Source organism: Heterocephalus glaber, unplaced genomic scaffold (genome assembly GCF_053883595.1).
Source record: "Heterocephalus glaber isolate CG9 unplaced genomic scaffold, H.glaber_assembly_v1.0 deba00001498, whole genome shotgun sequence".
Classification (NCBI taxonomy): domain Eukaryota; kingdom Metazoa; phylum Chordata; class Mammalia; order Rodentia; family Bathyergidae; genus Heterocephalus; species Heterocephalus glaber.
The window spans coordinates 7,602,736-7,629,918 of NW_028258321.1; the positions used below are offsets into that span (position 1 = coordinate 7,602,736).

General features: G+C 46.0%; 1 protein-coding gene and 1 pseudogene across 1 annotated transcript; one reads left to right on the top strand and one right to left on the bottom strand.

The window, feature by feature from the left end:
• Positions 1 to 42: 42 nt before the first annotated feature.
• Positions 43 to 26,264, bottom strand: Wnt8b (Wnt family member 8B). The gene is made up of 6 exons (XM_087185844.1): positions 22,994 to 26,264; positions 9,653 to 9,686; positions 6,224 to 6,362; positions 5,321 to 5,446; positions 4,455 to 4,597; positions 43 to 4,370 (listed from the first exon to the last, which is right to left on the bottom strand). The coding sequence occupies exons 1-6, from the start codon at positions 23,059 to 23,061 to the stop codon at positions 3,834 to 3,836; spliced, it is 1,047 nt and encodes a 348-aa protein (XP_087041970.1). The 5' UTR covers positions 23,062 to 26,264; the 3' UTR covers positions 43 to 3,833.
• LOC147825505 (small ribosomal subunit protein mS33 pseudogene) lies at positions 13,639 to 14,028 on the top strand (annotated as a pseudogene).
• Positions 26,265 to 27,183: the final 919 nt, after the last annotated feature.

The window sequence follows — 27,183 nt, forward strand, 5'->3', positions numbered from 1 at the left end:
TTAAATGGAATTTCTCATGTGCCAGCATTACTAAGGGGGGGCTGGGTTAGGGGACAGCTAGAAGGGGTGAATGAACTGCCTTTTGCTGGAGGCTGTCTTAGGTCAGAAGGTGGGAGCGGAAGGACCCCAGTGTCTTGGGAAAAGCCCTCAGCTCCACTTGGATTTGAACCTGGCCCAAGGCCTTAGGCTGATCGTTCTGTGGGGATCAGCCACACTGCACAGGAGCCATGTGAGCAAAAGATTGTCCTTCGGCACTGCTTCTCACGGCTTGGGGCCTTTCTCCCTGTTAGCCCCCGCACAGCTCAGGGCTGCCCTCTGATTGCAGGTTCGTGGACAAACAGCATTGGGCACACTGATGTATTTAAGAGTGCGATGAAGCTGCTTTGGTGAGGCTCCTTCAGTCCATCTCCCAACTGTTGCCTCCTCGGGGCCTGTTTTGCCATTTCCTGTCTTTCACACTTTCAGCCCGCTCCCATGGACTTGCTGATCGTTGCCATACATGCGTGCCTGTCTGTGTGTGTCCCTGTGTGCATTCGTGCCCGATGTCAGCTCCGGAGCTTTCTCCACACCACTTCAGGGCTGAGCTGCACAAAAGCACTGGGTGTGAAGCCAGGGGCTGCTGGGCCTAACCCTGTCTTCGATCCCATCGTGTCTGCAGGCTAGATGTGTGTGTTTGGAGGGAGGGATTGTTAGGCAGTATTTGTTTGTAAAGCCACTTGCTCTTCAGATAATACTTGCACTAACTTCTATTGATGAAGCAGTGTGAGCCCCAGCAAAGTCCTTTCCCAAAGTGTCTTTGAAGCCAAGAGCCCATTGAAGGGAAGAAAGGCTGGGAGAGGGGATTAGTTTGTTCAGCAGCTGTGAATTTCAGTGGGAGGTTGATGAACTCTGAGGTTTTTGTTTAAATTAAAGGGGGGGAGAGAAAAGCCGCTGCTGGAGCAGTGGCCCTGCTTGGAGCCCTGAACTAACACAAGAAGAAGTCTGAGCTGCAGGGCGCTGTGTCCCAACTGGGAAGACTTTTCCCAAACACTTTCCGAAATGCTGTTGTGAGAAGAGAAGGGGCGGACTGGCGGATTAACATGTGAAATGAAGTTTTCATTGACTCCAGTGGGGGTACACGGCTATTTTAATGGCATTTTGTTCCCCTATTTTCTCTTCCTGAGCTCTTTAGAGATATTGTTTTGCTAAGACAGGCTTTCTTTCCCCTTCTCTCCAGTCTGAGGACTGCCTCTATGGGAGCCAACATAAATATTTCTCCTGCAGGAATGCGGGTTAATTAAAAGGAAATGAATGAGTGGAAGCATCCAATCCAGCCCCACAATAGGCGAGTGCCCCGGCCTGCTCTCCCCTCCACCACCAGCAGCACCACCAGCATGCTGACATGACCTGTCTGTCTCTGCCCCGACCCAGCTGAGGCCAGTTAAAGTGGGAATTCTTTTCAAAAACGTGACCCCTGCCTGTGTGTAGGCCCACAGGCCAGGCCCAGGAAGGGGATGGGGTTTTGCCCCCCTACCCCATGTTCTTGTCACTTCTCAGGACCTCCCTCTGCTTCTGCCCTCAAGTGGAGGGAGATGGGCTCCTAAAGAGCACCGAGAGGTGGGCAGGGCCTGGATCCCAGCGCTCATCCCAAGCTCACTTACAGGGCCTCTCGGCATCAGCCTAAGTCTGTAAGACACAGGGTTTGACTACCTGACCTCCAAGGTGTCTCCCCAAGCCACAGTTCTGGAGTTGCCCACGTTGGTGAGGGGGACACGGCCGTGGTTTCCGAGTGTGAGACAAGGACCCACGAGTGCAAGATGCCAGTGTGTGGCTCACAGTGTCTCCACGCCAGTGCCTCCTGAGTAAACAACGCATAAAGCAAAGGGGGTGGAGGAGGGCCAGTAAGATCTAGGAGCTCTGTAACTTCCTCTTTGCAGAACTCGGGTGGGTCTGGTATTAGCCCCCTACTGGGGGATTCAGTGAGAACTTTCTGACAGTGTGACGTGTTTAGAATGGTGACCCGAAGTTCGCAAATATGGAGCATAGTAAGTCTCCTACTTTTATGCTGAGATGCAGCTTTGCCTTGCCACACTGTACTTTTATATTTTCTAACTGCCTTGCCACATTTTCTTCATGAACACTATCATGTTAACTCTGGCAAATGGCACAGCTTAGTGAAGTCGCTGCTTGATTAGGGAAGGTGACTTAAGAGGCCCAGACGAGCTGAAGGAATGAGGAAAGGACCCTTTGTTAATAAAACTGGAAATGAAGCACTGAGGGACCCTGAAGAGATGTATGCCCCGTGGTAGGAAGGGCCGCCTCTTCCAGTGAGTGTTAGTAGGACCAGAAGACGTGGGAGAGTAGGGCCAGGGGCCTTGGCTCAGTTTGCCATACGAGAGCTCTTCTTGTCCTGGTCAGCCCCTAGAACTTTAGTTTTGTGGCCTCTGCACTTTCTCCTACCCTAGGAGAAGAGGGTGCAGACCAGCTCTGCAGAGAAGCTGCCTGGTGCCAGACCCAGGGCTAGCGCAGGACAAAGGAGTAGGCTGGGAAGCTCCTTGGGCTGCAGGGAATTTTCGCTTCCTTGGCTAGAGCTCTGTTTCATAAACAAGTCCCTGCTGAACTGCTTCTGTCAGAGAATGCAACTGGAAGACTCTATCACAGCAGCAAGCTCCTGGCTCTTGAGTGAGAGGGAATGTGTCTGTGGAAGATGATGTGCAGGCAGTCAAGTCAGGCTCACTGTGCAGGCCATCAGGGAAGCAGGGCTCTTGGGAGGTTTTGTATCCCGCTGAGGACGGAGGGAGGAGAGAGCCTAGAGGTTGACTCACCCTACCCTGCTCCCCTATCCTGCATAGTAAGTGCAGTACCTGAAGTGGAGAGGGTGGCACATATCACAGTGACTGCAATCAATTAAAGTTCAAGGTGCTGAAGTTCGTATTAGCAACAGCTTCACTGCAGGAAGTTCCCTCACTGAAGGAAGGTGTCCAGTGCCTATTGAGAACCAGCTTGTCCCTCCAATGACTTGCCTTCAGAGGTGCAGACCAGGTTCTGGAAGGGAAATTGGCTTTATTTACCTCTGTCTTGGCTCCTTTGGGGAAGGAGAAAAAGTGGTTTCGCTGCCAGGACAAAATAGGCTAGGAGCAGGGAAAGCTAGCTTTAAAGGGTAGGAAATGCCTGGTACCCTGTTCTTACACAGTCAGTCCCTAGTCCTCTTGGATGTGTCTGGAATATTCCGGGGGACTGTTAGGCAGGTCCTGTAGAGAAGCAGTGTCGGGAGGATGGGTGGGGAGCCCAGGCCTCCCTCCTCCCCGGGTCCCACCTTAGCTGCCTCCAAGGTATGCCTGGTCCCAGGTCTGTTTCCTCATGGTTTCTTTTTAGTAGTGAAGAAGGAAAGCGTTAGATATTTCTGTGGACGCTATCCACAGCAGGGACTCAGAAGCCATGGGCAGGGCTCTGCAGGAAGAGAGCCAGGGAGGGGTGCTGCAGGCTTGGTAGCAGACGGCAGGCAAAGGGAAATGCCTGGGCTTCACCCGGGGCCTGCGTCTAAGAAAGGTCCTTTCCTTTCCGGAGGCTCGATAGGCGAGGCCAGGCACAGGGCAGCTGGGGAGCTGTGGTGGGAGGCCTAGAGTCTTCCTAGTCCGCGGAAGATCCATGGAGCTCGGTGTTAGCACAGCTCTCAGACCCAGGTCTGGGAGGAGCGCGCAGAGGAGCTGGGAAACCCTCCTGGCAAGTGCGAGCTTGGGGAGAACGCATCTTTCCCTCAGGACTCGGGGCTTGGGGGCGCAGGGTGCCCGGCCCCGGCTCCCCGGTACTGGAATCTAACAGAAGCCCCGACAGGCGAGGGAGGCCTCAGGGCTTTAGCCCCGGGCCGGGCGCAGCGCTTCCCGCGCCCGCTCCGCGCGGCTGCAGAAGAACTTGGCGACGCGGCGGCGGCACTGGTCGCAGCGGACCGCGCAGCACCAGTGGAACTTGCAGTTGCAGCTCGTCACGGTCTCGGCGCGGCGCTCCTCCACCGCCAGCCCGCAGTCCCCGCACAGCCGGCGGCAGCTGCGGCGCTCCCAGCGGCCCAGTGCCCGCCCTCGCCGAAGGCACTCGCGGCCCTCCGTGCCCAGCAGCCCGAGCGTCTTGTTCTCCAGGCAGTAGTCGGGCGAGTCCTCCAGGTGCACCAGCTCGCGCGTGGAGATGGCACGGAAGGTGTCGGCGATGGCGCCGCGGCCCGCCGCGCTGTTGCCGGCGCCCTGCAGCAGCTCCACCTTGAGCGCCGCGTGGTACTTCTCTTTCAGGTGCGCGCCCACCTCGCGGAACTCGGGCAGCTGCAGCCAGCAGGTCTGCGTGGTGCAGCTGCCGGACACGCCGTGGCACTTGCACGTGCGCTTCATGGTGCCCTGGACCGCCTGGGGAGAGAGCGGGTGAGCCCGGCGCCGCCCGCCCGCCCGTGAGGTGCGGGCGCCGCACGGGCAGGGCCTAGCCCGGCTCACCTTGCGTCCGGCCTCGTTGTTGTGCAGGTTCATAGCTGCCCGGGCGTCCTGTCCCGTCTCCAGGGCATCGACGAACTGTTTGGAAATCGCCTCTCCGAAGCCCACGTTGTCACTGCAGCCTCCCCACAGCCAGCCTTGGCCCCCTGGAAAAGCGGAAGTGGCTCTGCGTCCAGAGTTTCCCACATGGGTGTTTCTAATTGCTGGGCAGGGGTGGGGTCGGACCGGAAAGGATTCAGGGTGGGCCAGCGCCCTGGCTCCGGATTCCTCTGCGTCTGCAAGGTTTGTTGCTGTTGCCGTTCCCACCGCCAGCCTCAGCCGCCCCAGCCCGGGGGCCTCCCACTCCTGCAGAAGCGGAGCACGGGAGAGGCGGCAGGAAGAGCCGGGAGTTCCGTCGTCTAGAGGGAGAGGGGCGCGATGGAAACAGGGAGGAACGAGGAGGTCGGAAACGGAGCAGGGAGGCCCGGGGCCGGGGCCACAGTGGCGGGAAAGGGCGGAAAGCAGAGGCACAGGAAACAGGTGTTTGAGAGCAGAGCAGGGGCTCCCTGCGGGGCGTTGTTCCCTCGCCGTCGTTACCGTGCTGGAAGGAACCGCCCAGTGCGAGAAGAAGGCTACATGAAGCCTGGTTTTCCCGTGCAGGATTCGGGCTCAGACTGGGTCACTCTCTCAGTGTGATTTTCATACGACAAAGCCTGACTGTGTAGCCCAGGCTGGCCGTGAACCCCCATCTTCTGGCCCAGCCCTCACCAGTGCTGGGATCCCAGGCGAGCCCCACAGCAGCTGCCTGTCGTCAGGGTTCGGAGGGAGCGGCTGAGCCTCGCCCTTGACGTGAGCGGACCTGGCCGCTCTGACCCCGCAGCGTGACTCACCCCGTTGCCCGTTCCGGGAGTCATCGCAGCCACAGCTGTCGAAGTCTCCGAGGCTGCAGTTCCGAGTCAGGGTGTACATGACGCCCGCGGAGCTGATGGCGTGCACAAAGGCCGTCTCCCGGTTAGCTGGCGGGAGCCAAAGGGCGGAGAGTCGGGGAGAGACGTCGTAGCCCAAAGCGGCCCGATTTTAGTGCCTCCGCCAGAAGCTCGGTCCTATCGCCTCCTCTTTATGAGGAGCCGAACCCTCACCCAGTCTGCTCCATCCCTGGCCTCCTCCCATCCTTTCAGGCCATGCATTTTGGGACTAGGTGGGTGCGCTGTTGTCGACATGCACGATTATAAAGGGTCTGGGTGGGAAGAAGCCTGAGGAGGAGCCGAAGGAGATGAGTGTGGAGCCAGGTTGTGAAGAGCCCGCCTTCCCTTCCTCCTGGGACTGTGGAGCCTGAGAGGCATGCTCAGTTGATCTGCAGAGGAATCCCTGGCAGCCTTTCATTGCCTGGCGTGGCCACTATTTATCACCTCTATGGGAATCTGATTTCCCAGTGCAAGTTTTCTCTCGCCCAGTGCCTCTCGGCTGAGCAAGCTGAAAGCAGGGCTGACAGGTATGCGGAATTAGGACCCCGACCCTCCTCCTGATGTTACTTCCGCTGTCAGGAAACCTTTCGCTGATTGGGCAGCCAAGGATGAAATGGGATTGGAGATGAGACAAGGTCCATTTGTTCAGCAGAGAGGGTGTTGGGGTAGAAAGAAAAACACTCTATAGATGGGAAAGTGGAGGTAAAGAGAAGAGAAGAGCTGAGAAGAGGGAGATGTCTGAGAGAAGAGAGGAAGCGAATAAGGTGTGGGGGAAGAAAGGTGCCATTCCCAGGGGATCTGGGGACTTGTGGCCAAAGCTGTCCTTACCACTTCGAAGTCCACCATGGCTGGACAGCTGCAGTGCTCTCTCAGGGCAGTTCCAGCGGTCCCAGGCAAACTGATATTTGCATTCTTCGATTCCACTCTGGGCACCAGCTGCCACACTGCTGGAGTAGATCAGGTAAGCCTACGGGGTCAGAATTCAGCCTGAATTGAAGAGGCATTTGCCCAAAAGTTCTTGTCCATCCCTCCCAAACGATGTTGGAGGAAGCACTTTAAATATGCTGTCTCATTTAACCCTACAAATGACCTTATGAAACAGGGGCCATGGTATAGGTTAGGGAACGGAGGCTTAGAGAGCAGAAGTAAACTAAGTTGCCTAGGGTCCTATAGCTAGCAAATGGCAGAATTAGAAGAGAAACTTTTTCTTAGACTCTAGTTCCCACTAGCCTTTATTTGTTATATAAACTGCCTCTCCAAAACAAGCCCCAGCCATACAACTAATGAATTTTCAGCTATTCATACCCATTACTATGTCAGAAAATAACATTTTGAGCTTGGCATGGTAGCACATACCTCTAATTCTAGCTCCTCAGCAGGCTAAGGCTAGATGGTCACAAGTTGGAGGCCAGCCTGGGTAACAGGTCTTGTCTCAAAGGAGCCAAAAATATACATTGGAGAAAACACAGTTTCTTTAACAAGTGGTGCTGGGAAAACTGGACGTGCACTTGTAGCAGACTGAAACTAGACCCCTAGCTCTCACCCATACAGAAACCTAGGGTTAAGATCTGAAATTCTGAAACTGCTGACAGAAAACAGAGGAAACTCTTGGAGCCATAGGCACAGGCAAAGTCTTGCTGAATAGGACTCCAGTAGCCCAGGAAATAATAGCAAGAAGCTCAATAAACAGGAGTACTTCAAATTAAAGTTTATGCACAGCAAAGGAAACAACTAAGAGAGTGAATAGGCAGCCTACAGAATGGGAGACGATCTTTACTAGCTACTCTTCCAACAGAGGATTGATGCAGAGGTGCCTCAGTTCATGAACTTAACTCTTTCCGTGATTCTGATTGTGAACCTAATTGGTCACGAACTGAATCAAAATTTCCCATAAGGTTCAGTGTCGCCTGATGAGTTCATGCATGGAAGCAACATTTTGGCAAATGCTTCTGTTTGTGAACTGAACTGTTTGTAAACAGAAACATTTGTGAACTGAGGTACCACTGTATCTAGAATATATAACGAACTCAAGAAAGATAACACCAAAAAAAATCAAATAGCCTAATCAACAAATAGGCAAATTAATTGAATAGATGCTTCTCAAAAAAGAAATACAAATGGCCAATAAGTATATGAAAAAATGCTTAATATCTTTAGCCATTAGGGAAATGCAAATTGTCTTAGTCACTTCCCTCATTGCTGGTACAAAATACCCAACGGTTACAGCTTAAAGGAGGAAAGGTTTACTTTGGCTCATGTTTCAGTCCATGGCTGGCTCCACCGCAGGGTGGCATGGCAGAGGGGCATCACCGAGGAGAGCTGCTCACCTCGTGGTGGCCAGGAAGCAGTGAGAATGAAAGGAGATAAACCCTCCCAGGTCACACCCCTGGTAACCTGCCGCTCCTGACCAGATCTCACTCCCAACAGCAAGTCAGCTCCAGCGCCCCGTAATCCAATCACCTGCCCTACCTATGAGTGCATGAGACTCTCAGGGACATCTGCATATAAACCATAGCACAAATCAGAGCTATACTGAGATTCCATCTCACCCTAATAAGAATGGCTAACATCAAGAATACAAAAACAGTAAATGCTGGTGAGAGAGTGTAGGAGAAGGAACAAGGTGGGCGTGTAAGTTAATATGGCTACTATGGAAATCAATATGGAGGTTCCTCAAAAACTGAAAATATATCACTACCTGAAGCAGTTAAGACAGCATACCATAGGGATACTTGTATACCTGTGTTTACTGTGGCACCGTTCAAAATAGCCAAGACATAGAATCAGCCCAGACGCCTGTTATGACTTGTGTTTCTATAGACCCCCACCTCATGGGGTGACAAGGTGGGGCTTTTGAAGGTGGTTGGAACTAAGGTGGGTGATGCTGGGATGAAGGGTGCGTGATAAGTAGCCCACTGGTTGATTTAGCATAGTTTTGGGTGTGGATAATGGAAAGACCCACCGTGAGTGTGGGTGGCACTGTCCAAAGGGTGGGTAGCTGCGTGGAATAAAAGGGACTGAAAGAAGGTGGCTGCTGCTGCTTCTGGTGCTGATGTTGCTTGCTGCTTACTGCCTTCTACCTGCTTTGCCATGCCATGAACTATTTCTCCTCTGCGATGCCCCTCCTCTGGCAGGCCACCCTGCCTTGGAGCCAGCCAATGATGAACTGAAACCTCCACAAACTGTTACCCAAATAAACCTCTCCTCCTTTAACTTTGGGTGTCAGGCATTTTGCCTCAGCAATGAAAAAAGTAATCAGAACAGTGGCCATCAGTAGATGAACAGATAAAGAAAATGTAGTATATGTACACATTGGAATGTTATTCAGCTACAAGGAGAAACAAAATTCTGCCACTTGTAAGAAAATGGATGGCTCTGGAGATTATCATGTTGAGTGAAATAAGCCAGACTCAGAAAGACAAATATTGCATGTTCTCTCTAATATGTGGAACCTCAAAAAAGATTATAAGAAAGTAAACGGAAGGAGGAGGAAAGAAGAGGGAGAGGATAAGAGGGAGGGGTGTAAGGGCAAGTAATGGGGAATGGACATGAGCAAAGTATACACACTGAGCACCCCAAAATGTGGGACTGGGGGAGGTGGGATTGCAGGGCGAATGGTGGGGGAGATAAGATAAGAGGGCTGGGGATGTAGTTTAGCACTAGAGTGCTTGCCTAGCATGCATGAGGCCTCGCTTGGATTTAATACTCAGTACTGCCAAGTAAATCAATCAATCAATCAATCAATAAGTTAAAAAAAAAGAGAAAATAATGTTTTGGATCTGGAAATGCCCTTCTCTGTGGAGATCGAATAATACAGTTCCAGCAGCTTAACGATGGGGAATTACATTCCACTGCTGCACTGAGCAGGACGTGTGACTGCAGCCTGATACCCAGGGAAGCCTGCTGATGTTTCTGGAAATTCCAACCAAAAAGTCAGAATCAGTGCTCCTAAGTGCTTTTCTGGGCTCTGACTAGTTTGCTGGGTGGCTCTGCGTGTGTCCTAACTCCCTGGGCCTCAGTTTTTCTGTCTGTAATATGTAGCTCAATGTAATAAAAGATGTGGAGAAAGTGAAAATAAATCAACATGTGTCATCTTTAGTCGACAAGTGAAGCTTGGTAATATCCATGTTAATCAGAGGACTTTTTCTTTCCTTTTGGGGGGGCGGGTACTGGGAATTGAACTTCGGACCTTGCACTTGCCAGGCAGGCGTGGTACCTGGAGCTACATCCCCGGCCCTCAAAGAAGTGTTTTCTTACCTTCGGACCAGTCATCAGGAAATTGTTCACTGACCTAGGAGAGAGAACAACCAGCGTATAATGGAGAGACACCAGCTTATCTCTGCCTCCAGGAGTAGTAAGCATCACTTCAGGAAGTATAATTCATTAGAAGAAAAGGAAACTAGTTTTATTAAGACAACATTATGCATAATACTCTAAAGATAACTGATTCAGAAAATTGGAAGTAATATTTAATTTTTATTTTGCAAGCGAATTCTCTCAGGACAGACATTGTTAGGAAAGAAAGCAGAACAAGACAAAAAGTGAGTGACAAAGACACAGCTTTGCCACAGCCTAAAGATTCTTCCCGTGAGAAGATTCTGTGTTGACACTAGAAGGAGTGAAGGGCAGCAATTGTAGAAGATTCTCCTCTCCCAGGAGACCCTAAAATACATAGATCTGTGTAATACATTGGTGTAGCCCAAGTGATTAATCAATCAGATTAAACTGCACACCTGTCATGGGAAAAAATGACAAAAAAGCCCCATAAAGAGACTTGTGTCATTAATTCCTGAATTATTTGCAGACACACTTACACCATGGCTGGCTCACTCGTGTCCACAGTGTGCAGCGTTAGAAGAGACTAGTGAGCACCAAAGGAGGAAGGGCTTGTTCTTGATTAAGGAGACAGTGGCTTGACGTGCTTTGGAGGGAGTGAAATATAGAGTGCAGGGAGCATAGTGAATGTGCATTGTGAGAAGATGCAAAGAGAGCCAACGGAGGAGTTTGAATGTTTGTATGGGTGTCACATGGGACAGGCATGGGCTTGAAGGAAAGATGCTAGCAAACGTGAAAGACATAAAATTTGTATAATAAACTGTGGCTTCTCTACAGACAGAATGTGATACAACCACGTTTTATAGATGTGATACCAAAAGCATAAGCGACAAAAAAGTATAAATAAATTGGACCTCATCCCAATTAAAAACTTTTGTAGTTCAAAAGATACTGCCAGAGCCCCTTGTCGGGGTGCACGCCTGTGGTCCCAGCACTTGGGAGGCTGGGGCAGAATCAGTGTGCGTTCCAGGCCAGCCTGCGCCACTTAGTGAGTAGTTCAAGGCAGTCTGCAGCACAGAGTGAGACCCTGTTTCAAACAAAACAAAACAGCCGGGGATTTAGCTCAGTGGTTCTGCTGCCTGCCTTGAAAGCACAAGGACCCAAGTTCGATCCCCGATACCAAAAAAACCCCCCCAAAAAACCAAAAACAAAAACAATCAAAACAAAACAAAAAAACCCCAAAACACCAAGAAAATGACCGAACAGAGTGGGAGGAGAGCCAGGTGTGGTAAGCACAAACCTGAAATCCCAGCACTCTGGGAGACCCTGTCTCAAAATAAATGGAAAAGGGCTGGGGATGTAGCTCCATGTGAAAGCCCTGTGTGCAACCCTGGAAAAATAAGATAAAATGTTTAATTAAAAAAGAAGAAAAGAGGAGGAGTGGGAGAAAATATTTTCATATATCCGGTAAATAATATCAGGAATATAGAGAGAGTTCTTAACAAGAACAAAGCAACTCAGTTAATAACTGGACAAAGAACATGAGTCAACATTTCTCCGAAGAAGATATACAAGTGACAATAAGCACATGAAAAGATACTCAGTATCTTTGGTCATCAAAGAAACACAATAAGAATTTGCACTCACTAAGATCACTAACATAAAAATCACAGGCAACCAACATTGATGAGGAGGTGGGGAAATCTGAATCCACATACGTTGCTGGTGAGCTTGTAAAATGGTGCAGATACTTGTGGAGACAGTCTGGAAATTCTTCAAAAGATTACATAAAAAGAGTTACAGTATAACCCAGCATTTCTTCTCCTAGGTATGAGTATGTTCAAGAGAATTGAAAACATATGCCAAAAAAACTTGTACGTTAGTGTTCATAGCAGCCTCACTTGTAATAGCCCCGAAGCAAAACAACCCAAATGTCTCTCAGTTGAATGGGTAAATAAAATGTGGTATATCCGTAATGGAATATTATTTGGTCATAAAAAATAAAGCACTGCCACATGCTTCCACATGGATGAACTTTGAAAAGATTATTCTAACTTAAAGAAGCCAGATGTAAAGGCCACTCATAAACTGTCTGACCCTATCTATATGAAGTGGCTGGGCAAGGCAATTCCACAGAAACTGAAGCAGATTGGCAGTTGTCAGAGGGAGGGAGAGAGGAGCGTGCCTGCCGGAGAGTAAAGGCTTTGTTCTTGGGGTGATGAAATGATCTGAAGTCTGTTCTGATGAGGGTGCATAAGTCTGGGAATCTACTCAAAACTGCTACTTTAAAGGCCTGAAGTCTGTGGCATGTATACAGTACTGTATTCCAATAAAGCCACCATCCTAGAATTCTTGAATGCAATGCAGAAGCCACAGCTGGAACTTCTTGAAACATCACATCAAAACTTTCCTGCCTCATACTGAGGTTTCCCTTTACTACCTCCTATCAGACTATAAATACAGGCACCACAATCACCTTTGTTTCCCTCGAGCTCCTTGTATACCACCTTGAACATAGGAAGTGCTCTAGACAAATGGGTTGGATTAAAGGGTTTTGGGAAAAAAGGAATGAAGGAATCATCAGACCCAAATGAAAATCTCAAAAGATTAATGACTGGAAAAAATATTGCAGGATATGAGAAGGAAGTCTGGCCCGAGCAGGGCTGCTGCTGATGTGTTGCAGAGTGGAAAGATGCCCCTGGGGCCTTAGCAGATGATCACGCCATGAGGTGACAGGCCCTGAGCACTCAGCGTGTAAACACAGAGGCTGGCACTGTAATCAAACCTTTTGCAAAGTCGATCCTACCCCCTTCACACTGTGCACAATTGTCATTGCGTCTCATAGTATTTGGACATGAATGGTCCATAATTTGCATAAATAACTGTACTTGGCTTAAAAACATTGCCAGGTAAATTTTTTGGTTTGTTTGTTTTTGAGATAGGATTGCACTAGGTAGTTCAGACTTGTCTTGAATTCGCTACATGGCACAGGCTGCCCTCAAACTCGTGGTGATCCTTCTGCCTCAGCCTCCCGAGTGCTAGGATTACAGGCATGTGCCACCACGCCTGCCTAATACTTTTAAAAATGTTTTTCCAAGTAAATATTTCATAATTATTTCTTCTCCTTTTGTTAGTCTTACAATATAACTAATATATATGATTGATATTTTATAAAGTATAATTCATGTCACATAACAATAGCCAAACTTATGGTGTGTATCGGGGATTGTCCAAAGTACTTCACCCCTCTACCATGTTTTGAAATTCTCATAACTCAATGTGTTAGGTATGATGCTCTGTATTCACTGTTTATTGTGTATAGACTAAATACTATTAAGTGTTTCATATGTTTGAAGTTCATCTGATTATTACAACACATATTTGAGGTAGAAATGATTCTATCTTCCATTTCATGGGTAGAGAAACTGAAGTGTAGAGAAAGAGCTTAACCTGCATCACCCAGCCAGTTAAGTGGCCAAGCTGGCACTTTACTTGGGCAGTAGGATTTTAGAACAAGTATTCCTCAACAGCTGTGTTTTTCTGCAGCCCATATTTCCCTTGCTCCTATTCCCCTTACTGATCCAGGACTCCTGACTCCTGAATCCCCACAGGAAGCCCAGGCCACACACGTCACTGCTGCTGTGTCCTTATTCTCTTGCTTCCCAGCCCTCTCTTCTGCTTCCAGGTCTACAGGATGACTGCATCTTCCTGGCTAGGGCTCTGCTTTATCTGGAGCCACCACACTGCTTGGAATGGGCTTGTTTGCCGGGGCCTGATGCTTCCATGCTGGGTTCTATGTATAAAACATAGGGAGAGATGGATAAAAGGGGACACTGTTTGCAGGAGTGGAGGGGAAGACACGTGGAATGCTGCACTTTTAGCTCAACTTTTCTGTGAGCCTAAAACAGCTCTAAAAAAGTAAGTCTTGCTTCTGGGTCAGGCCAAGGAGTCTTGCTCCTTGGAAGGAAATGTCTTCACTTTCAGAATATGCCTTGGGCACGAGTCCTGTGAGTCCCTGGCTCTTCGGTGAGGTTGCCAGGCCGACTGACTCCAAATCCTTTTTTTTTTTGTACCGGGGATCGAACTCGGGACCTTGCGGTAAATCCCTGGCCCCCCAAATCTTGAAAGTGGTGAAGCTTTTCAGTGAGCGGCCATGGCTAAGAGGAAGGAGGCTACAGCTGGCATCCAGACCGCAGCATGCATTGCGCTCTCATGGCCACTCCCCGTTTTCTCGACCTCTACAGAGATGAGCACCAGAATTTCAAAGATAAGCAAAGGCATTAAAGAAGCTTCGTGAAAAGGAGAAACTTCGTGGACAGGGAAACCAAGGAAAGAAGAAGGAAAAAGGCAGTGAATAAATAGTGTTAGCCACCAAGACAGAGAATGTCTTCCTCAGTGACCAGGAGAAGAAAGTGCACCTACAGGTTTCCACGTGTGAGAGGAATGTGATCTTCCGTAGTGAGCGTTACTTGGAGCACAATTATCTCGTGTGGAAGTCAAATCCAGTTAAACTGTGCCTGCTTTCTTGAACACATTCTAATTCTGCAAAATTATTTTGGCCTTGGTGGGGTTTTTTGGGGGTGGGGGGTACCGGGGATTGAACTGAGGACCTTGTGCTTCTAAGACAGGCAAGATGCTACTGAGCTAAATCCTTAGCCCTCAGCCTTGGTTTTATAATCTGAGGTTTACCTAATTCTCTAATGGGATGAATACATAATTTATTATTTAATGACTTGTTTGGGGTGCATATGGGATGTTGGGGAAGTGGAGAAACAACCTCATAAATGAATGCCCTGCAAAGAAAAAAGGTAAGTCTCTTTAAAAATGTTAAGTAGGGAGCCATGTCTTTTAGGCTCAGTTTTATTTTCCACATGATTATCGAGAGTGTCTTGTGTGCACAATGGCCTTACACAGCTTTTTCTTTTGGTGCCGGGGATCGAACTTGGGTCCTTGCACTTGGCCTTACACAGTTTTGCTAACATAGTTCTGTCAGTGGAGGCTCAGAGCACTCTGTGTAGGGCCCTCCAATTCCTTCATTGGACAGAAGAGCTGCTGACAAAGTCAGGTGACCAGCAGCGTTGCTGGGCCTTCTCAGTTCTCTTCTTAGAGCAAGTGCACTGGTGGGTGATACAGTCACTCAGTTCAAGAAATCTCTGGTGCCCACAGCCCACCAGTTCTCTGACACACCCAGATGTGTAGAGCCATGTGGTAGCCCTGCTTGGAGCCCTACACCCTACAGAGGCTGTCCTTTTGGGTACTGCCATCCATGCACAGGAGAGGGAGAGTAGAAAACACGGTCTAGCGGAGTCTCTGTCCTGTGCTGCCCTCCTGGGCTCAGCCTTCAGGGGCACTTGTGCCGTGTGCAGTGGCCATGGCCTCGGCCACTATCGACCTGCAGCTCATGGCCTCTCCCGCCCTGGGGTGACCCTCTGAAGAAGCAGCACCAGAGCTTCCTGATTTCACAGAAGACCCTCAGGCTCATTATTATCTTGATTCCTGGCAGTTTCCATCGACTGGAAAGCAAACCCATGGGGACTTGGGTCACCAGATAAGTAGGATAATTTCTCAGAAAAACCCTGAAGCTTTAGCCTCACTGTTATCCCCAGGACCCTGAAGAGGTGGCTTTGGTGACAGCTTCTCCCCCAGATCTGCCTCTAGCCTTTCTGTGAGCCCTGGTGCAGGAAGGTAGAAGCAACTGCCACACCCCACCAGCTCCCGTGGGCTGCCAGGGACCATCTACCCTCTACCGCTGTGCTCTCTGCCTCCACTCACAGAAATCTTTCATGAAGCAGCTACTCATTCACATCCTGCATGCTAGTCACCAATCCAGAAGTGAGGCTTCAACTTATCCTTTGTACTACAGTGTCCCTGTAAGCTTTTTTTTTGGTACCGGGGATTGAACTCGGGACCTTGAGCTTGCAAGGCAGGCAGCGGAACCACTGAGCTAAATCTCCAGCCCTCCATCCATGCTTTTTCAAAGCAGATTTTTAGTATGAGTCTCCAGAATTTGATGTTTTCGTCACAATACCCATATCTCTTTTTCCTAATATCCTCTGTTTCCCTTTGCTTCTGTGTCTCTTCATTTCCCCCATAAGTCTTTGAGTGACACTTTTGACTTCTCCCAAACCTTCAATCACATCTCTCAAAATCCTCAAAAATCAGGAGTCTTGAGGCATCCACAGGCATCCCTTGGGAGAGATCCTCAGTTGCTATGATTGAGTGGCAGCCCTGGGGACAGAAGGAGTGGTAAAAGCATGGGCTGAGGGTTTCCCCTGGAGACTGACATGGGGCCTCCAGGGAGGCAGGGGAAAGGTCCAGAAGGGTCCAAACTTCAGACAACAACTTCCTGTCAGACTGCATCTCCAATGCAGCTTCTGGTCCATAGAGCTCGAACCATGCCTGGCCTAGGAGAGCCCAGAGTCAGTTCTTCTGTGAGATTTCATGTGCTTCTTTGTCTTCCAGGACAGCACAAGAGCACACGTGCCAACAGGCATGTGCACATGCACACAATTACACAGTCAGAAGGTCTCACGGATAACTGTGAAGCTGAATCCCAGGCTCTCAAAAGTTTTCCTTACCACCCCTCTCTGATGATTCCCAAGGGTGTTTAAATGGGAGCAACCCACTGTACACTGAGAGGGAGTGTCCTTTAAAGGTAAAGTTTCGTTAAGGGCCAGGCATGGGGGTGCACACCTGTAATCCCAGCTCTTGGGAGTCAGAGGCAGGAGGATCACTGCAAGTTCAAGGCCAGCCTAGGCTACATAGTGTGTTCAAAGCTAGTCTGAACTACATGGTATGACCCTGTTTCAAAAAACCAAAAAAAAATTTTTTTTGTTAAGGGTGAACAGCATGACTAATTATTTTCCATTGTAAAGTACAAATAATTGAAATGAGGCCTTTTCTTATAGAGCTGGGCAAAGGGAGCAGGAAGCAGAAAGTGCAGACAGCTGAAGTCTTGCAAGAAAGAGAAAAATTCAGAATTCCAAAGACCAATTTACACCTATTTAGGAAAGTGTCAGTGAGGAGCAAAGCCAGTATCAGCAGAGATCTCCCATGAGGGCCAGGAAGGAGGCCCTGTTTCAGGGAGCAGAGAATTAGGACATGAAGGCAGTTAGTGTGGACTCCTGGTAGGGTGTGGCACTAGAAGGAAGAGAGAAAACAAAAATGGCCGTGACAGAGACTGGGGTTAGGGAAGGCGCATAAAAGGGGAAACTCAGGAGTGTGTGGCTCTGGGTCACGCTCCCCTGTGCAGTTCACTGATTTAAACTCTATCTCTTTCAACTGTTTCTTTTTTCAATATAATAATGAAGTACATTAATGCATGAAAAAATCTTGTAAATCAATTAGCTAAAAAAGAAAAGCTTAAAAGGTATGTCCATTTTATGTGTGTTTTTTGTTTTCTTTTTTTTTTTGGTACCGGGGATCGAACTCGGGTCCTTGTGCTTGCGAGGCAGGTGGCGGAACCACTGAGCTAAATCCCCGGCCCGAGGTATGTCCATTTTAATAATAGCCTTGGGGTGGGGGGTGGGGATTTAGCTCAGTGGTTCTGTTGCCTGCCTCGCAAGCGCAAGGACCCGAGTTCGATCCCCAGTACCAAAAAAAAAAAAAGCCTTGAGGGGCCAGAGATTTAGCTCAGTGGTTCCACCACCTGTCTCGCAAGCACAAGGTCCCGAGTTCGATCCCCGGTACCAAAAAAAAATAGTCTTTAAGTCAACTGTCTATTAAAATCCCACATCTTCTCAAATCTAGCCTTTACCAAACAACTATTGGCAGAGGCCAAGGAATGGCCCTGGGACAGCTGTGTACTACAGATCTCTGCAACGCCTTCTCAGGCAGATTCCTTCCCAAGGAAATCATGTTTTCCAGGGATGGCCTTTTCTTCTGAAAGGGACATGTCATCTGTATTCCAGGATATTTCCAGAACAACAGGCTGTCTTTCCTTGTTTTTGTTCCCTTCGTTCTTTGTGTATTGTAACAAACTCTGCTGAAAAATACTGAGCTACAGAAAAGCATTTCAGCACTTATCAGTTAAATGAGGACAGCTGAAAATAAGCTGCTGCACTCTCCTTTCCTAGGTCCCTCAGTGAAAGCTGCTAAGGAACAGCCCAAGTTCCTGTGAAGCCTGGCTTCGCAGGAACTTCTCCCAGTCTCAATGGAGGTAGGGAATTTTGTTTTGTTCCCGATTTCATTTCCTTGGATCCTATATTCTGGACTTTTGAAAATACTCATGTTATCCATTGCACTGATGGTTGCAATGCCAGTTTATTTCTGTATCAAGAGGTGGGTATGCATGGTGACCCCAAGAATTATCCTGTAAAACATCCAGGTAAATAGTTCAAGATAACAAAATAGACAGGCTTTGGCTCTTTTCACAGTATTCTCACTCCTAATGAAACCAAACCCAAGTGGATAGTAAAAAATTTCTCTTCTCATCCTCTCCATCCATCAATTTCTGTTTCCTTTGCTAATCAGCCACTGCTGAAGCAGAAATAAACTCAAATCTGTACTTGAATAACTCATCCTCCTTGGCTAATTTATAATCTGGATTTTCCAGCTCCAACCTAGTGGCAATATTTCATCTCCATGAAATATTTCCCAAGACTCATTCCGGTTCCTCACTGTAGATCTCTCAGACATAGCGTAGGAGAGTCCTTTTCATTTCCCCAGTCTTTCTGCTCCCAGCCATGGTAGTGTTTAGATGGCTTAAACTAAGAGAAGTAGATACAGTACATTTGAAAATGCCGAACCATGATTGGTCAAGGATTCATAATGGCCACAGCTTGAGCCGGGGATTTAGCTCAGTGGTGCCGCCGCCTGTCCCACAAGTGCAAGGTCCTGAGTTCAATCCCTGGTACCCCCCCCTCAAACCCCCCCAGAATGGCCAAAGCTGAGCTAAGGGTGTTCATTATAGATCTATTTGCTCTATCTTTGTAAAAGAAAGTGAAAAATTCCATAATATAAGATTTAAAACCAAATGACACTCCCAAAGCACTAATCTGGGCTCCATAGATGCCTTGGATGAAGCGAGAAATGCCAGGCAGGATAATGTGGACAAGCTATTGGTTTGCACTTCCTTTCCTGGATCTTGGTATGAAATGAAATCTTCCCAGTCTGCCAGGATGGACCTGAAGAGCCTGAGTGAGGGAAAAGGACTGGGGCTTGTGACAGCAAACGGAAATCACAGTTTTGAGTGACAGGGAAACTCCTCCTTGTAAGGATGGTTTACATGTGGCCTGGAGAAGAAGAGAATTTCATCCATGGAGCTGGATAGAAGACTGAACAATTAACCCTCTATGGTGTCTGGCTGGGACACTGGAACATCACCTCATAATGTGCTGGCACCAGAGGATCCTGAAGCTGGGAACACAACCCATTTAGAAAGTGAACTTGAGATGGTCAGATAATAGTGAATTTAAATGATCCCTTCAGGTCTGATTTTCTCTCGGCTTAGAGAAAGCTCTCACCTAAGAAGCGTGCAGAGAAACGATATGATCAATAATGGGATTTAAAGTACAGATCGAAACAATCAAACCCTAAAAGTTTCGCTCGTAATGAGACTGCAGAGTCTGTCCACAGTGTGTGGTAGTTTCTTCTGAGGGCCCTCAGAGTCTGGGTATATGTCAAGTGGGAGGCAAAGGGGAACATTTTTGATGGACCCGATCCTTTACTTGGTAAGAAAAATCTGCTTTCAGAAAAATAAGGATTTGTCCTAAGAAAAATTGTCTTGACCTCACTCTAAGCCATATGAATTCTCATCAGCTTTTCTGATGGAAATAGAAATGAGTACTTTGAGCCCCTTGTAAAGGAATTTTATTTTAAACCCATGGAAGAATAGTATTACCTGATATAGAGCCAGCTTTAAACCAATGTCCAGCTAGGAAAAAGAAAAGAGTAATCTGCATGGAAGAGAAAGGGTTTGGATTAAAATTCCTTTGCTTCTGGTCCCTTTTTCATGCCCTCTTTCTCCCTGTGTAACATCACAAATTGGAGATCCCGCTGCACGTCATAGTACGCCCCCGCACACAATGAAGATGTGCCTCAAAGCATTACTATCCTAATCCAGTTTTCCTAAGTAAAGCTGAAGGAACTGTCACTTTCCAGAATATCATCAGCTTTGTTAGTAATTACTATAATAATAGTCATTATTGTCTTCCATGGCAGGAGAAATGAAGACTGAAACCCAGGACAGACTGGGAATGGAACTGCTCGGGTCCTGTCTCAAGCCCTCAGGCTGCCTGCCTGCAGGACTGATGCTCATCTTGTCCCTCTCAGGGCCACTCTCAGGTTTCCAGGCTTTTTATGGGTTCTGCATCTTTTAATGGACCCAGGAAGTCATTAGGTGAGTGCATCTTTTACATCAGTGTATTGTTTTCCACATTCCACAGCAGCTCCTCACATCTTTTTTCCCCCTAATTTCAGAGATTATAGCCTCCTTGAGGAGGAGAATCCTTTACTAATGGGATAAGTTTAGTAGACTTTCACTTGCCTGAACATATTCTTTTAATATCTGTTTGTGGAAAATATTTACATGAAAAAAAAATCCAAAAGTGTATGAATTTAGTAATTTTAAATAAATTTGTATTTTACTGTTCACTATATACATCTAAAAATAGTAGCAGGTATATATGGAGTGCAATAGTTTTATCTATAAGCAGTGCTTGGAGAGAGTATGGGTGTAGAGACCCTGCTACAATAACTGCCTCCCACGCTGGGTTTGTCGCACAGTGGTGAGCACTCACTTATCCTGCAGAAGATTCTGAGTTCCTTCTCCAGCACTACTTAAAACAAAAACAAAAAATTCCTTCACTAATCAGGGCTCTGGAATATTACTATCAGATGAAATTTCAATATCCATAGAAAGGTTACTCTAAAAACCTAAATAATGAGAGCCAAACAATGATATTTTCGCAAACATTGCCTTAAAAATCCAAATATTTCAGACAAAGTTTTACCCTCCTGCAGAAGAGAAACTGAGCCTGTCTGAACCCATACTACACACTTTAGAAAGAAATAAAGGAACAAGAGTAAGGCATAGATTACCTCCGCATCCTGTCACATCTCTCTGATTTTGAGAGAGAGAGAGAGAGAGAGACAGAGAGAGAGAGAGGGAGAGAGAGACAGAGAGAGAGAGAGAGAGAGAGAGAGAGAGAGAGAGACAGAGGAGACAGAAGCAGAGATACAGACAGAGGCAGAGAGAGCTGGAGGACAAGACCTCTAATATTCTAAAACACCATTTCAAATACAATGGGGTCAGTGTTTAAGGAAATAGTATACACAGGCCTGTTCATCTCCTCAGCTGTTTCATGAATCCCCCTTCTATTTTTTAGGAGCCATAAAGATTAAGAAAAACAAAGGGAAAGATTTTTCCCGAGTTGTAAAGCATAATCCTCCTTGGAAGTGTCCCACTATTAAGAAAACTGTGGTAAATTCTCCTCTTTTTTTTTTTTTTGTCGCAAATTCTCCTCTTAATAATAATAATTATTAGTCTTACACTGATTTTCTCAGTAAATACACACATTGTGGATGCATGCCATTATTCTCTCCTTTTCAAGCCCAGGGATTGCTGTTGCTGGACTCTTTTAGACAGCTATTTCAGGCAGGCCTATATCTGAACAGCAAGCAGAAATCATGGTTCTCTATCTGTTAAACGCTTTTGAGGTCCTTACATAAAAGGTTGATAATGAAGTATTAAGAGAAACATCTCAAAGGCTGTGGTTGGTCAAACTTTTCTGCTGGCACAAAGGGGACGATGACCTTACGCAAAGCCTTGATTGTTGCATTATAAGAATAACCAAGATTTAGTGTTAAATTTAAAACTAACATTACCAAAAAACAGAATCTTGGGCAAAGTACAAATGTTTAATTCAAAGTGAGACTGATAGGAGAGTGCAATTAAAATCTAACTGCATTACACAGAAAATTTGCACATTTTCTACTCCAACTCAGGCAAGGCAAGAGGGGATTCTGAGACTCAGTGTTTAAATTAGAACTTCTTTCACATCTCCTTTTTCTTTTTTCTTTTTGAATCCAGACACTTGAATTTGGACAGACAAGCAACCCAGCCACCTTTCAGAGTGGCTGTGTCAGTACAGGAATGAAGTGAACATGACCCCTTAGCGGGGAAGGGAACACACAGTAAAGGTATTTTTATAGAGCGATTCTTCACACTCCCCTGGTGACTAGGGAAAGGAATCTCGTGTTTCTCTTTTGCTGATACTGAATCAGCTGAAGAATACTATGAGCATCAGTAGAAATGCTCTGAAATTGCCTCTCCCTTTTGTCTTTTTGTTCTCATGTAGGAGAGAGAAGAGATTTTTAAATGTTGAAATATTCAATTAAAATGACACTTAAAATTTTACCAGTTTTTTTATGCTTCTGGAAATATTGCAAATTATTGCATTTACTTGCAGATAGTTCACTAGGTTGACATATTTTGAAATCAACCCTCCAATAAAGATGGCTAGTCTCATTTATGATAAGAATATGCTCTCAATTAGCACCAGAAGCTTATTTCAGCAAAAGAATTTTTATTCTAGCTTCCCAGACATTTTACGAAGCACTTGGATTTGTATGTTAGTTAAGTAGATGGTCCAAATGAGAACTGATGGGAGAGGCTGGCTGAACTTGTATGTGAACTGGGGGACTCCAACAACATGGTTTTCTCGAGCTGTGCTTCTGCTATTGTATGCTTGCTTCTTAACCACTGCATGTATACAGATGATATATATGCTTTCTAAGAGCTAAATGAGGTGAATAATATTATTGGTAGCTTAGGCAATGATTCAAAGTTTGCAAAAACACTTTCACATACACTGTCTTATTTTCTGAGCAATTTAAACATTTTTTAATAAATTGAACAAATTAAATACATTTGTAGAGGTTTAGATTTTTTAAATATTTTATTTCAAATGTGTTTGTTTACCCAATACCAATTTAGTAGTTCAAATACATTTTTAATGTCTAGGGAAGTGACAACAAAAGAAGTTATTTCAAGTATTCTGAGGAAATTAGAGTTAAGTTGGAAAGTGCAGTATCAGATCTTATCAAATTTTGTCTCCAGCCTTCACCTTGAACACAAAGCAGAATCTATTTTAAAGCACTTCCCCTTGTCCACAGTGCTGATACCAAGATTTGGTACACTGAGGGGCCTAAAGATTTACTGAAATCAGCCATCAGTTTAGGAAGAGCCCTGTTTCATAGGATGGTATTTCCCAGGAGAAATCTCAAGGTCTCCTACATTTCTGGAAATGAAAATGAGCATTGTCCTATATATTACATACACTGACCTATTCCCAGTACCAGGTAGGGGTCCAGGTTACTTACCAGGGGTGGCTGAGTTGGAAGACACAGGTGAAAAGAAAGATGCACATGGACGGCTTCATTAGAAACATAATCTTCTGAGTAACCCAGAGAGAAAATTCTGAAAAATTGGGAGACAGAAATAAGATGAGGTATTCTTCTTCTCAGTGGTAGTGGGATGGAATTCTCCTCAAAGCCCAACTTCCTTGGTGTGTAAGCGATCCCAAACAGAGTTAAGGAGAGGTGAAATGGAGCTGCCAAACGTCCAAAGAAGAGATTATCTACTTAATTAAAGTTTTTTCGCCCCAAGTCCTTCAGCCAATCAGAACTCAAGAGCCAGAGAAAGATTGAGTCGATCAAAAGAACACTCCAGGATCCTCCCAGACAAATGCAGAAGGGGACGAGGAGAAAGAGGACAAAGAAAGGAGGGGACATCGCAAATCCCTTCCGCATAATCACTGCCCGCAGCCTCTCTCTCCTCTCCCTTGCTTTTCTCCAGCCACCACATCACAAGCATCCCCTCCCCACACACAGACAGACAGACAGACAGGAGGAGCCTGGTACCCAAAGGGGATTGAGAGGAAACTGCTTTCTCGGTTGTTCTTTGTAGTGCTTTGAGATTAAATTTGCATTCAGGATAGCTTTCCTCAGAAAAGAAGATACCAGGTCTGGCTGAAGCTCAGCCCCTCTGACTTGAGAATGCAGGTATGTATTGTTTAAACTGGGAAGAAAGTTAGGAATCTTCAGACGCCTGATGGTTTCTTCCTTTCAACTTTTCCATCAAGCAGTTATTTACTGAAGACATGTGATGTTCTCAGCCTCACGCTAGGCATTGTGGAAAACCAAAACGTGATTTCTTCCTAAAGACATGTACAGTCTAATAAGGTGATGATGGAAGGATGCAGTTTAATGAACGATTACACTGCTACAAATGGCACATCAGTCATTTAGCTTTATTTAGGGAAAGTTTTCTGAAGAAGGTGGTACTTGGGTTTTAAAGAAGGGATGACTTTTCAAAAGACAGAAAATAATGCCCTCACACTCCCACCCACTGTAACATCCATAATGGAGCCGGGAGGGCCCGCAAGGCCCTTTCTCCTGCTTCTCTGAGTGGTAGTCCCTTCTGCTGACCTAGGGAGGAAAGGTCACTCCAGCCACAGTGCAGCTGGTGCTCTGCAGTCGCCGCAGTTACCTTCCTGTGTCCATGCCTTCTACGATCCACATCATGTTTCTCGGTGGCTTCCAAGGTATGACGGTCTTTGTGTTGCTTCAAAATCCTCTCTGGCCAGATCCACCCTGCCAGCCTAAACTTGAATGCAGTTGTTAAGCTATTTCATTATCTAGCTGATTCAGGCCAGCTGATGTAGGGTCGTGCCCTCAATATTTTGACTGGATAAGTTTGGTGTCCACTTGGAATCCTCCAGACCAGCTCTCTTTCTTTGTCCCGGGGATCGAACTCAGGGCCTTGTCCTTGCCAGGAAGGCACAGCACCACTGAGCTACATCCCCAGCCCCAGACCAGGTCTTCACTGGGATTCCAAGCTTTGTTGTGAGAAGGGCTCGGTCAGTTTTAACCTGTAATTAACTATTTTGGGTCCCACTTTGTCTCTGCCTCCAGAGGGCAGTAGCAGATGGAGTCTAGGCTCAGAACTGAGTCCTTGGAAGGGAAGGAGCAGCAACTCCTTCCACCACAGGGGGCAAGTTCTCCACATTTCCTTGACCAGAGAATTCCTAGGGGATGGAAAAACTTGTAGGAGGTAGAGCAGATTGGGGTAATTTTTGTGTGAAAAGAGAGAGCTGATTTAAAATGAGCCCCCCATTAGTCCCCATCTGAAATATACCAATAACATTAATTTAAAAAAATGAGTTCCTTGGAGTACACCCCATTCTCTCAGAATTTATTCCACCAGGTAAAAATTTAATTTTTTATTGTTCTACTGTTTTTATTGTTTAATAATTCTCTTTATAAAATCTCTAACATGACAGAAATATGCAGAGTGCAAGTCCCCTTTAATGCCCTTCTCTCTTCCCTCCAGGAAAACAATGTTAAGTTTTGAACAGTCTTTCAAGTTTTTAACATACATACACAAATATGTATATAAACATTTTTATAGAAACCTGGCTATGTACATTATATTTTGCAAGTACTTTTACTCACTTAATAATATAGTTGCATATATTGTATGTATATATATTTTTTTCTGGTACCAGGGATCAAACTCAGGACCTTGTGCAGCTGCAGTGCCACTGAGCTAAGTCCCTGCCTGTGTATAACTTTCTATATTAGGGCCTAAAAATCTAACTCTCACTGTCTCTCTCTGTCTTTTTCTTTGTATCTTTCTTTCTCTTTCTGTTAAGGACTGGGATAGTGTAAATTGTCAGGTATGCAGGTAATTTTAGTATTTTGCTAAATATTTGAGTTGTGTTCAGCATATTGAAGAAATTGACAACCTTTTAATTTTTTTCAATTTTGATTTAATTATTGCTACTTCAATCACTTTGATAGTGGGGAATAAAAAATAGAGACCTACTGAGGCAGTGTCTAGCTCAGTGGGTCAGGCACAGTGGTTATAAGTAGAACCACAAGTTCCACTGTACTTTGCATTTGTTTTCAATTTTTTTTTCTTGGTTCTGGGGATTGAACTTGGGACCTTGTGCCTACAAGGCAGTCAGTGGAACCACTGAGCTAAATTCCCAGCCCCACTTGTTCTCAGTTTTATGAACCTCTTAATCTCCTCTCATCATGTCCAAATGCTAGTTTTGGAATTTCTTCTTGGTGCCTTCAAATGAGAGGTCCCACACAACAATAAACTTCCTTTGCATCAGTCCTCTAGAAAAAAGAATACAGTATTACATTATCAGTATCTTTTACAAGTATAGATATTTGAAAATAAGATATTCTTAGACCTCCTGGGAGTTTATACCAGCAACTGATATGCAGAAGCATTTTACAACTAAATTTCTTAATCTTTTTCTATCCTAGTTTATCTTCCTTTTGGCTGTGTGTGTTTTGTTTTGTTTTTTGAGGCAGGCTCTTTCTGTGCAACCCAGGCTGGGCTTGAACTCACAGCGATCCTCCTGCCTCAGTCCTAGTTTATCTTCTAAAGGTTAATAATATTATTGATAAATATATTGTAATATTATTTTAGACCTCAAAGTGTGGAAATTAAGGCACAAGGAAGAAAGCAATATTTCTGATATAATTCTTTTAAATTATTATTAATGCCCTGATCCTATATTGTTTAATCTCTGTGGCTGTGATAGTGTTTTTGTTGTACTTTTTCCTAAGGAACATGGAAATGTTAATTTCTCTCTCTCTCTCTCTCTCTCTCTCTCTCTCTCTCTCTCTATATATATATATATATATATAATTTTTTTTTGAGAGTCTCACTATGTAGTTCAGCCTGGCCTTGAACTCACTGTGTAGCCCAGGCTGGCCTTGAACTCATGGCAATCCTCCTGCCTCAGCCTCCAGAGTGCTGGGATCACAGGTGCGTGCCGCCACGCCTGGCCTTATTTTCTGATTGTACCCTCACTATTTCCTTTGGGTTCATTATAAATTGCACAGCATCCTGTTCTCCCTCTTGGCTTTCTCTTTATCCTCCTCTTTTACCCCTCCCACCCTGCCACTGTTCCCTGACCTTTGCCACTCCTGTTGGAACGTCAGCTGTAAGTTTAATAATCATTCCTTTGAACGGTTTCCTGCCCCACTGCCTTGAAGATGCTATTTGCCTTGAGTGTTCTGCAGTTTCACTATGCTGTCTGCAAAGGTGGGTTTATTTTTACTTGCATTTCTTGTGATTTGTTAGGTTTCCTCAGTCTGTGGTTTGCTGCGCTGTTGTTGTTCTTGTTGTTCTTGTTGTTAGTTCTAGAAAATTCTCAGCCATTTTCTTTTTCAAGTATTGCATTTGCCCCATCATCTTGCTCCTCTTCTTCTGGAGTTGTGATTGAATCTATGTTAATGCTTCCTCACTCTACCCCCCTTTTCTTCTTTTTCATATTTGTCATTCTGTTTGCATTTTGGATAATTTTTCACATCTATCTTCCAGTTCACTGGTTTTCTTTTTCTTGGCTTTTGCTGCTAAACATTTCCATTGAGTTTTAAATTTCATTTGGTATGTTTTTCAATTCAATAGTTTTTGTTTTTGGTTTTTTTTGGAACTGGGGCTCAAACTCGGGACCTTGCGCTTCCAAGGCAGGTGGTGTAACCACCGA

Excerpts from the sequence above, each read along its gene's own strand:
- Wnt8b (XM_087185844.1), bottom strand. The coding sequence starts at position 23,061 with ATGTTTCTAATGAAGCCGTCCATGTGCATCTTTCTTTTCACCTGTGTC. Across the intron at positions 4,598-5,320 it reads CTCCCGGAACGGGCAACGGG|GGGGCCAAGGCTGGCTGTGG; the intron begins GTGAGTCACGCT and ends CCGCTTTTCCAG. Across the intron at positions 4,371-4,454 it reads ACAACGAGGCCGGACGCAAG|GCGGTCCAGGGCACCATGAA; the intron begins GTGAGCCGGGCT and ends CTCTCTCCCCAG.